General features: G+C 39.5%; 1 protein-coding gene across 3 annotated transcripts in view; it reads left to right on the plus strand.

Annotated features, from left to right (window-relative positions):
* Positions 1 to 2,898: 2,898 nt before the first annotated feature.
* Positions 2,899 to 12,230, plus strand: part of ATAD5 (ATPase family AAA domain containing 5) — a 39,784-nt gene continuing 30,452 nt past the window's right edge. For all 3 annotated transcript variants that reach the window (XM_046677895.1, XM_046677897.1, XM_046677896.1), the window contains exons 1-3: positions 2,899 to 3,329; positions 6,372 to 8,296; positions 8,931 to 9,039. In XM_046677895.1, the coding sequence (XP_046533851.1) occupies positions 3,264 to 3,329; positions 6,372 to 8,296; positions 8,931 to 9,039 (2,100 nt within the window). In that variant the 5' untranslated portion in view covers positions 2,899 to 3,263. The remainder of the gene's footprint in view (positions 3,330 to 6,371; positions 8,297 to 8,930; positions 9,040 to 12,230) is intronic.

The raw sequence follows: 12,230 nt of genomic DNA on the forward strand, positions 1-12,230 counted from the left end.
GACTGAATAATATGGCCATGTAAAAGCACACATTCATTTATAAAAAGTTTAAAGAGGGGCCAGCCTGTGGCCAAGTGGTTAACTTTGCGCACTCTGCTTCTGCACCAGGGGTTCACCATTCAGATTCTGGGTGCAGACCCAGCACTGCTCATCAAGCCATGCTGTGGCGGCATCCCACTTGGAGGAACTAGAGTGACCTACAACTAGAGTATACAACTATGTGCTGGGGATTCGAGGAGAAAAAAAAAGACGAATATTGGCAACAGATGTTAGCTCAGGGCCAATCTTCCTTAAAAAAAATGTTAAAAAGTTTAAAGAGTACAAGGTATGTGTCTGGCTCTGTGCTAGGTGCTGGGAATCAAAATAGGAATGAGACCAAGGACCTGCCTGCTTAGTCCAGTGGGGGGAACACACACATATAAGCAGAAATCTATAATATAATGCAGTGAGTGCAATGAGTACAAGCAGAGACCTGCCACCTAATCCAGCCCAAGGCAAACTGGAAGGAAGAAGATATCAGGGAAAGTTTCTTGGAGAAGGTGAACCCTGAGCTGTCTTAACGCTCTTCTTGGATTGGCCACATATGCTTAAAACCCCTTCAAAATAACACTTTAAAACTGGATTAAGGTCAAGCAGAACAGTAGAGAACATAAAAGAGCACTAGAGAGTTCCACAAATTTTTGGAAGATGGAAAGTGAATGGAGGAATAGTAATTCCTCTAGCCAACTGATGGAAGTTATATCCTAAACTGCAAAGGTGAACCAATCAGAATTGGACCACTTTTGCCCGGAGATTTCTGAGAAAGTCAGGCTAGAAGGCCTCAGATCCATCCTTTTAAAATTTTTAGTCACTTAAAAAAATTGCAACCCCATCTAGACATTTCTTTCCTTATCCTACTTCCTGCATTATTTTCTCCTCAGCATTTATACCTCTCACCATATATGTTACTTATTTATCATTTTTATTACATGTCTCTTCCAACTAGAATATAAACTCTAAGAGGATAGGGATTTTGTCTGTTTTTCTTTTTAATAGCTGCTTTGTTCATAGCTGGGACATATCAGGCACTCAATAGTATTTACGGAACAAATGGATGGATGGAGGGATGGATGGATGGATGGATGGATGAATAGCATAGCATAGAATAGAATAGCATAGTTCATGAAGTATGGACTGAGAGAAGGAGACATCAGTTAAAATTAGAGTTGATATTCCAGGTCCATTGCCCTGTTCCATACATTTAGGTGACCCCTTCCCATTGCTTCTATGCAACTGCACAAGATATAACCACCCCTGCCCCCAAAGAGATTGGAGCAGAAGCTGAATGGTCCCAGAGAAAAGACCTCACCTATTAACCCTGGGAAGTTCCCCAGTGAAAATCCCAGCTCATCTCCTGATCATTCTACAGAAGAGCCCACTAATGAGTCTGAGAGAAATGAGTCTCTGAGCATTCTCTCTGTGTACTTCTCTCTTCTTCAGTTCTCTGTCCTGCAAACTCTAGCCCCCTTGCCTCCCTACACTCTGCTCCATCTCCTTAACTCAGGGAGTCCACAGGCTTTGCCTGGATTCCCACACCCTGCACCAGGACCTGGAAACTCTCTCAAGACAGTGAGCAGGGACAACTGTGACCACCCACAAAGCTAGTGTTTCATTGAGTAGTAAAATTAAGGTAGAAAATGGCCAGATTTATCAAAACCCAGTCACCTGGCTCAAGGATATTCTAGGAGGAGACAGTTATGTGAATTATGCTTGGAGTAAGGTAACATATCTGGGAAAAGACTTCTAAAGTGTATTTCTGAGGAAGTACTCATACATCCAGAGCCAAACTTGGTACCTCAGCAACATCAACCTTGTCTTCTAGGAACTTCCAGAGAGTCAATGCAAAGCATCCCACATTATCTATAAATAAATGAAATACAATTAATCAGCGATCAAGAATTTCTCCCATATTTAGTTATTTAAAAAACCCAAACCAAAATAACAAAACTTAGAAGACTGAAGGTAGTGCAGTCTCCCTTCCTGAAAACCCTAACCGAGGGCTAAGAATTTTCAAAGAAAAAGTAATTACCGCTAATTTCATTGGAGAAATTTGTACTCTTTATGTTGTCAGGACAATAGCAAATACCATAAACATGGACACAGTTACGTCAATAGTTAAAATTAGTTTGCGTAACCCGACCTAACAAGGTGGCCTGCCGTTATTATTTAATATGTTGTTTCAGCTCCTGCATACCGTGCAGTTAAAACTATGCACTCAAACAAAATAAACATACTTTATATTTGTGCAATTACAACTTTAACGTAAAAAAAGTAAAGGTTAAACAACTTCATGAAAACAATGCAAATGATGTATGAGATTATCATTGCTACAAACCAGCGAACTACTGGCATCCTGCGACGGCTTAACACACGCCAACCAGCTGAGCCAAGGACCTCAGGCTGCTTGAGCGGACGAAATCCGTGGGAAGAAATGCCCCCCTTAGCTAAATTAAGGGTAAAGAATCGAAATCTGCGACCCCGAATGGGCGTATTTCGAGGCAGGACCCTTGCCAAAATAATATTTATTCTATGTGGGATGAATGTAACCAATTATTTCCTTTTCTGTATCCTTCAAATTTCCACTTTTAAATCGGGGCTAGCCTGGTGTCTCAAAAGTCTAGCGTTTTAATTCTGCTACCAAGAATTTAATACATTAGTCAAATCATGTCCTCATCCGTGAAACTGGGGGTGAGGAGTTCGAATCTCCAAAATCCCCGCTAATTTTAAATTCCACGGTAAAGCAATCCCGCCTCCCGTAGGTTCGCCAAAGAAGTATTCTGGCCCTCTCGGCGTACCGTCCGCACAGCCTCCGGAAGCAATCCTTAGCCCCGCCCCCTGCGTTCAGGACGGCGCGAAAACCCAATTGACAAGAACTCCCTCCGAAGCCGGTGGGTCCGATCTACGTTCGGCTTGCTTTCCCCACGGGAGCCCGGGTCCCAAGCGCTCAGCCTGGAGCGTCCGCCTCTGGGACACCCCGCGCCCACCCGCCGCCCCCCGGGGTCCTCGCTGCCCGCGCTTTCTCAGCGCCTCTTCCCGCGTTCTACTGGGCAGAGCTGGGCCCAGCCTCCGCCACCGCTCCGGGCGGGTGGGCGTGGGGGAGTCCGAGACCGACCCCACGGCCCAGCTCCTCGCTCCTGCAGGAGCCGGCCGCCTCCATGGCCTCCAGGCAGGCCGGGCCGGGCCGCGCAAGGTCCTAGGAACCGGGATTCCAGGAAGCAGGGATTATGGTGGGGGTCTTGGCCATGGCGGCGGCAGCTGCTCCCCCTCCGGTGAAGGACTACGAGATTGAGGTGAGCTTGAGTGTCTCCGTCTGTTGCGGGTGGGAGAAAGGTGATCCCGACTTTGAATCTGTGAGGGGAAAGGAGGGATATGGTGAGGCCCCGCAGTTGTGACATTGTGTGGACCAATTGCTGGAGTATGCCTTTTCTGAAAGTCTTGGTAGGTCCTGACAAACAGGATTGTGAGATGTTTGCGGAGCTAGCTAAGTCAGGGCTTACGATATCGCGACCAGCGCCCAGATCCTGAAATGTTGCTGGAACTTGATGTTTTGGACTTGTGAAGTGTCATAGAGATCCCAGGGTCAAGTCTGGGTTCATGATAAGGAATCATAGAATTTTAGCGTTGAAAAGAATCTTTAAGTTGAATTAGTCCATCCATCTACCTGTTCTAGGACTACCGTTTAGATTGTCATTTCAGGAATTAAACAGGGTACTTAATTGAAAAATCGGCTTCTCACTGCTTTAGAGCTGAAGATACCGCAATTAGGAGCCTGCTGTTATTGTCATGTGTTCGTCAAGTTTCAGTGAAATGCACTAAGCAGTCATTATAAAGAGATTCTAATGCCATGAAGTAGTGCAGTGGCATTTTAAAGTGGACGATTGCTATATTTTTACACTTTTTCATCTCAAGGTAACGTTCTAACTGAAGTATGCATACTGGTGTCCTTACAGTGAGCCAAGATGTATGTCCACTTAGTTAACTGGGACTCTTTCTTACTTTTTAGAATTGAGTAACTTTTGTCTACTTGCTAATAGTTGTTATGCTGATGCTTGCTTCCTATATCAAGGCAGTTGCTCAGCTTGTCTCAGGTGTGAAGAAGGACTTTTGGTGCTTGAATTACACAGTTCTTGATTTTTGTGTGGTCAGTTTTATCAATCGTTTCGTTACAATTTCTACTTTTGGTGCCCTGCTAACAGAGCCTATTTCATAGTAATAATACTGTATAGTATTTTAAGGGTAAAGGCCTTATACATGTTATTTTACTTAATATCAACTCTGCGATGAGTTATTATCTATATTCTCCAGATGAGACAGGAAGTTTAAAAAGTAATTAAAAGTAAGTTAAGTTAGAAAAAGTAAATTAGAGAGTTAAAAGTAATTTGCTTAAGGTCGCACACTAGTAGATGTCAGAGCTAGCACTTGAACTTAGATCTGCCTGACTCCAGAGCCTATGGTATAGTGCCTCTGATACCATCTCAGGGTAATAGTAACACTGACAACTCGTTAGCATTTTCTTGTAATACATTTACTATTTCGTTTAAACATATAAAATTTTAATGTCTGTAATTTATTTTGCCTCATATTTATCCAGATGGTTAGAAATGTGCCCCAATACCATTTATTAATTACTTCTTTGTCCACTACTTGAATGCTCCTGTTATCATACACCTAGTTCTTAAATATATACTTAATGTCTTTTTCTGGTTTTCTGAGCCCTTCCATTAAGTTGCCTGCCTATTCATGCATCAGTACTGTGCTTTTAGTCATGATAGCTTTATATGTTTTCATTTTCTAGAAGTATAATTGCCCCATCCATTACTTATCTTTTGAAAAATTACCTTGTTATTCTGGCAAGTTTATTCTGACAAATGAACTGAGGGAAGTTAAAGAAAAACTGATAGAGCTTTTTGTAACTAATAAGCTTTTTCTATTATGTGTGGAGATGACTAAGAGAAACCTCGACCAAGTTGGAGTTGGAAGGCCTGGAGGGGAAATTCTCATACCCTATTATATATTGTCAATTACCCCAAACAGCAAAAGACCCCGGCTTGCATCTTTGACAGGAAGTAAAACTGCTTTACTACAGAGGGAAAATTTCTCTCCCCACCGCGGGTCAAGCCTGGCCAATGAGAAACACTGCAGCTCAGCCAATGGGGAGCCAGTTGTACCCTGAACTCTTACGTTGGCCCAATTGACTTTAGTTTCGAACAGCCCCTCCCTATTCCCCCTTTTTCTCTATAAAGGCAGCTCCCCTCCTTTGTTTTCTGGATTTGCCTATGGTTTGCCATAGCCTGCACATCCTGAGTTGCAATTCTTTTGGCTATTCCTGAATAAGCTCATTTTGAGGATAAAATAACAGGCAGATTTGCTTTTTAAGTTGACCTATGTAAGTTACTAATTTATGGCCCAACAAAAATGTAACTTTTTAGCATTATAGTCACCTTGGTATTCTGAGGATAGTAAATAATGGAGGAGGCAGGCAGTAACTGTTTTAATAGCAAATTAAAACACTGGACAGTTTTATTTGTGCTAAATGTCCTTCACCACAATTTTTACTTGATAAGTAAGTTTTGAGATCCTAGGCTTATTCACTATGTACTTATTTCTAAGAAACAGTTAGAATACTTTGTTTATTTTTAACAGTAAAGTAAAAATGGAATAGAATTAATATTTGTAGAGTCCCTATGATGCATCAGACTTCACATATTTTTATGTAATGTGTTCATTACAAATTCTGTGGGGTGGGTGGTACTATTCAAAGGTTATAGAGTAAACAGAGGCCAACTGAAGTGAACACATTTATGCATAAGTATAGTAGACTTGAGACTTTATTGAAGTATAGTATATATCTAGTAAAGCACACAAATTATTAGTGTATAATTTGATGTGACATTGAGACTTGAATATAGGTTTAACTTTAAAGCTCTTTTTCTTTCTAATATATATCATGTTTATCACCTAAGGGAGCCTTCCCTTTTTTTATCCAATGACATAAAATATTAGATCTGGGGCTGGCCTGGTGGCACAGCGGTTAAGTTCTCACGTTCCGCTTCAGCAGCCCAGGATTTGCTGGTTCGGATCCCGGATCCGGACATGGCACCGCTTGGCGTGCCATGCTGTGGCAGGCGTCCCACATATAAAGTAGAGGAAGATGGGCATGGATGTTAGCTCAGGGCCAGTCTTCCTCAGCAAAAAGAGGATGATTGGCAGCAGATATTAGCTCAGGGCTAATCTTCCTCAAAAAAAAAAAAAAAGTAGATCCATGTTTAAAATTTATGTTTTGTATTATTTTGCTTGAAATAAGTGCTTTTTTTCTTCTTTTAAATTGATAGGCATGCAAAAAGCGAAGGAAAGATGACGACAGATCTTCCTGCGAAACAATTACAAAATATTTATCACCAATAGGGAAAACCGGAGACAGGGTTTTCTCTCCACCAAAATCCAGTAACATTCTGCATTATTTTAGAAAGACTTCACCCACAAAGGAGAAGACTCAATCAGCAAAAGACTGCGAGATCAAGTCATCTCCACCATTGCCTGCTAACAGTGGCAAAGACTGTAAATCACCTTTGCAAGTGTTCTCAAATACACAGTTTCAGAAGAGAGGAAAGAGAGTTAACTTAGCTCATCAACTAAATAATATTACAACTGAAAATGAATCTCCAATTGAAATTAGCAGTGATGACAGTAAAGAACACTCTAGTTTAAATAATGATTTTGTGGAGAGTAGTACTTCTGTTTTACTTGACAAAAAACATGTAGAGGTACTTACAGAAAGGATTCAAGATATCAAAAAGCAGTCAAGCACTATGGCCCCCAAAAAGAGTTCTAAGAAAGTAAATTCTAAACAAAGGACCACAAAAAATCATTGCAAAAAATTGAGAAAAAGGAAGTACAGGGATGTAATAGACCTATCAGAAAGTTCGCCCTTGGCAGAGGAACTAAATCTCCTTCAAAAAGATGTTAAAGACAGTAAATGCAGTATGCCTTCCCTAACTAATGAAGTGGAGAGGATTGCAAATGATGCAGACTCTGGAGCTCCTGTAACTAAAACAGCCCAGTTAACTGATGGTATGGTCACTGTCTCATATGAGGAATTTTTAAAAAGTCACAAGGAGAATAAAGTAGAACACACACCAGACTCTGCAATGTCAATTTGTACTCCTTCTGAAACTGTTGAAGACGCAGTCAAAAGTGATTGTATAAGTGACACAGAAACCTGTGAAATTACCCAACCTGTACGCTTTAAGACAGTTACCGTTCTTGCACAAGTTCATCCTATCCCCCCAAAAAAGACAAGGAAAATACCCTCAATTTTCTTGAAACACAAGCAGTTAGAAATGGAAAATAGTCTGTCTGATCCTGAAAATGAACAGACAGGTCAGAAAAGAAAATCTAATGTTGTCATACAGGAGGAAGAATTAGAATTGGCAGTGTTAGAAGCTGGAAGTTCTGAAGCTGTGAAACCAAAATGCACTCTAGAAGAAAGGCAGCAGTTTATGAAAGCATTTAGGCAGCCAGTATCAGATGCACTTAAGAATGGAGTCAAAAAGTCTTCTGATAAGCAGAAAGAGCTCAATGAAAAACCTTTAAATGAGGATGGAAGAGACAGTAATTCCAAAAAAATCATGAGAAATCCTAGTGTCGAAATCGTTTCAAATAATGCCAGTTCACAGTCACACACTGATAAAGGAAGTTTTCCTAGGGAGAAAAGTAAAAAGTTGAGGAAAAAGGGTAAGAAAATGCTAGATACTGGTGCTACTCTAGGTGAAAATAGAGAGGGAAATACTCAAAAGCAAGAAACAACTTTTTCCTTTAAAGATAAACAAAATCAAAATAGGCTTAGAATGAGTTTAAGACAAAAGAAAACAGAAGGTTTCAAAAGGAACACATTATTTAACAGTGAAAGTCTTGTTTGTGAAGGTACAGCAAATGATAACCCTCTAACTATACCTTCTTTGTATAACAAGAAGACTTCGAGAAAAACCAGCGTGCCAGTTAAGGATAAGGTTACACATTCTAAAGCTGAAACTGAGGACAGCTTGGTAAATATTTCCACACCCAAATCAACTAGAAGATCTGTAAGAAATAGCAGCACACCTACTGCAACAGTCATTAGAAGTACTGATTCTGAAGATGCACAAGATGGTAGTCCCATAAAGGCTTCCACTCCAAAAGCAGCCAACTTATCAGAAAAGCACAGCTTATATACAGCAGAATTAATAACAGTACCCTCCGATTCGGAGAGCCCTATTAGGTAAAGTTTTGTTTTTGTTCTGAAGTTCTAAGTATTCTGCATGTATTATTCGCTGGGAAGAAAAATACTTCAAGCATTGGAGAATATTGTTTTTTCTAGAACACAGCTGATTTATAAGAAAAAGAAAACGGCTTCAAAAATGCTGCTTATTTTCCACATTTAGTTTAAAGTCAGGCATGATTCCAGAAGAATTCTGGATGTATATTAGATGAATTCTAAACTTTTATTCATCACAGTTGCTAGTCCCTGGAGAAATATCCCTCAAATTTGAATTCTGTACATTTAACAAAACAGGAGATTAAAAATAAATTATAGAACTTTATTTCTTGGCTAAACTGAGCCGTATACTGTGAGGTATATATTTGATAATGATTCTGACTAATATAAGAGTGATCTTAGGAGCTAATTTTCTGTAAAGCTTATGATTTCTAAAAGGAAACATTTTGTATTTTCTAAGAGTTTAACATTGAGTTTGGCTTACTTTTGAGTCAGTAGTTTGAAACTAATGGGGAGTGTTTTTGTTTTTTAAAACTGTCCAGAAATTGGAGCCCTGGTTGGTTTTATTCTGTATTTAATTGAAATTTTTACACTCTATAATCATGAAAATGCTTCTGAATATCTGTTTTTCCTCCAGAATGAAATTCACCAGAATTAGTACTCCCAGAAAATCTAAGAAAAAATCAAAGAAAAGATCGGAGAAATCTGAAGCAACTGATGGAGATTTTACTTCTCAGACTAGAAAGGTAATTGAAATATTAGGGAGTCTTGTAAGTGGTATTCTCTTTCCTAAAACAGCAACAATTGCTAAGGGAAGTAATACACTAAAGGAAGATTCGCATATTTCATAGCTTGGTTATATTAACTTCAGCCCTAGATTACTTGTCACTATTTCATACCTTTAGTTTATTAAGAAATCAGCCTATCTGGGGCTGGCCCCGTGGCCGAGTGGTTAAGTTTGCGCGCTCAGCTGCAGGCGGCCCAGTGTTTCGTTGGTTCGAATCCTGGGCGCGGACATGGCACTGCTCATCAAGCCACGCTGAGGCAGCATCCCACATACCACAACTAGAAGGACCCACAACGAAGAATATACAACTATGTACCAGAGGGGCTTTGGGGAGAAAAAGGAAAAAAATAAAAAAATCTTTAAAAAAAAAAAAAAAAGAAAGAAATCAACCTATCTTATTGTGAGATGAAAGCAATTGATAAGAACAGTGTAATTTACTTAGAAAAAGTTTTGTTAGTGAGAGTTACCTTCCACTCATTTTCCTTAAGGCTGCTTATAGGTCATGATTGAATTTCTGGTTTATTTCTCTAGAATAGAGGCTGGAAAGTGGGGTCTTTCAACCCAGTACTGTTGACATTTTGGGCTGGATAATTCTTCGTTGTGGGAGACTGTCTTGTGTGTTATAGAATGTTTAGCAGTAGCTGGGGCCTCTGCCCATGGGATGCCAGTAGTACTCCAGCTCCCCTAGTTATGATAACCAAAAATGTCTCCAGACATTGCCAAGTATCTCCTCAAGGGAAAACATCACCCCCAGTTGAAAACCGCTACCATGAAGGGAGCGATGGGATATATAAGGATGGTTTAGCTGCTTTTGCAAAATAAACTGCTTATCCCCATCACAAGAGAATTAGATTCTCTCCAGGGTAGTAGGTAAAGGTATGTGTGTTTTGAAAAAGCCACCAAGGTGATAATAATCCTTGGCTGACAATCACTGCTACAGAAAGTTGGCATCTCTTCTGTTTTTTATTTAACAGCTATCATTTTTTCTACTGCTTATCACATACTATCTTATGCTTAGTACTCATATTGAGCTCATGAAGTAAATATTTAACTCTGTTTTGAAGGACAGTGGGGCAAAGGAGGAGAACGTTTTTAGGAGTGGCTGAAGTGGTGTACAGTGGAATCTAAGCTGGGTGGAGGGAAGCAGGGGCTGATAAATAGGGAGCGAGTAGAGAGCTGTGAGGACTGAAGTTTCTCATGTAGTCAGGAGTGACCAAGTCAGAGCTGGGAGGATAGGCAGCCAGGTCAGAAAGTAGGGTGTTGGAAATGACTATTTTTGAGGTGATAGGATTATGGTTAATTTTAATTTTCTTTATTTTGCTGTTTTTCTATAAATAAGAACTTTTAAAAACTTATCAGGAAACTATTAGGAAAAAACAGATTTCAAGTATAGTCATGCACCGCATAACGACGTTTCAGTCATTGACAGACTGCGTGTACAATGGTGGTCCCCTAACATTAGTAGTAGGCTATACTATCTAGGTGTGTGCAAGTATGCTCTATGATGTTTGCACAATGACGGAATCACATAACAATGCATTTCTCAGAACTATCCCCATCATAAAGTGACGCATGACTGTGATATCAGAACCGCTTGCCAAAATGTATATGTGTATGGTTTTTTTCACACATTCAGTAAAACATATCTCTTTGTACTAATAATTTGTTTCAATGATTGCGTTGTTAATTTAAATTTAGGTGGATTATTTTGAATACTGACTTTCTATAAGGTTCATCAGCCTGCCAAAAATTTTGCTAGCAGAACAAGAACAAAAATCTATCACTCTGCTCCTATAGGAGCAAATCCTTAACATTCCGAACCTTCTTCTGTATGTGTTGAATGTCTATGCCTATTCTTTTTAATGATTTTTTAAAAGATTTTAAAGGTCTTAAAAACCAGCAAACGTTTGTTTAAAAAACAAACAGAGAAGTATGTAAAATTAAAAGTGAAGGGGCTGGCCCAATGGCGCAGTGGTTAAGTTCGCGTGTTCTGCTTCAGCAGCCCGGGGTTCACTGGTTCACATCCCAGGTATGAACCTATGCACTGCTTGTCAAGCCATACTCTGAAAGGCATCCCACATATAAAGTAGAGGATGATGGGCATGGATATTGGCTCAGGGCCAGTCTTCCTTGGCAAAAAAGAGGAAGATTGGCAGCAGATGTTAGCTCAGGGCTAATCTTCCTCAAAAAAAAAGAAAACTTTTTTTTTGTCTTCTCACTCCTACTGTCTATGGGTGACCCACTTTTAATAGTTACTTGTTTATCCTTCCAGACTTTCCTATGCTTAAATATATGAAAGATACTTTCATATATGCTTAAATAGATATATGCCCTTTTTAAAGGGGATCCTACAATTTACACTGTTCTGCAGCTTCCTTGCTGTGTATTTTTAATCTACACATAAAAACTTGTAGAACTCAGAGTAGGAAAAGCACATTATCTGGAAGATAATATTTAAATGCACAAGATCACTTAGTACATCAATGGCAGAGCCAGGCCTGAAAGCCAGCCTTTATTCTTATCTAGTGCTCTTTTCCATGCCTAATACCTTTTCAACCTCTCTCCAAAGGATTCAGCCTAAAGGACTAAAATCAAAGAACAGATGCCATGAAGATGGTGGGGAAATAACCAAGAATTCTAATCTCTGCAGACATCTAATACAGACATCTTTCTTGGTGTTTTTCACAAATGTAGTTATATTTATCTGAATAAATTTCGGTTAGAAATAAAGGCAAACTAAGTATAACTGGACACATTTTAATTTAAGTTCCTTGGTAAGATTTGAATAACCATTTCTTTGTCTTTTATTTAATGTGATTTGTGATTACATTTTTCTTTTATATATATTTTTTTAATGGACTTAATTTTTTAGAGCAGTTTTAGGATCACAGCAAAACTGAGTGGAAGGTACAGAGATTTCCATATGCGCCCTGCACCCACACATGCATAGCCTCTCATTATCAATAGCAGAAGAGTACATTTGTTACAATTGTCCTACATTAACACATCGTTGTCACCCAGAATCCATAGTTCTTGGTGTTGTGTATTCTGTGGGTTTAGACAAATATGTAATGACATGTTTCCACCATTGTAGCGTCATGCAGAGTTGTTTCACTGCCTTAAAAATGCTTTATGTTCTGCCTATTCATC

The sequence above is a fragment of the Equus quagga genome, chromosome 11 (assembly GCF_021613505.1).
Source record: "Equus quagga isolate Etosha38 chromosome 11, UCLA_HA_Equagga_1.0, whole genome shotgun sequence".
NCBI classification, from domain to species: domain Eukaryota; kingdom Metazoa; phylum Chordata; class Mammalia; order Perissodactyla; family Equidae; genus Equus; species Equus quagga.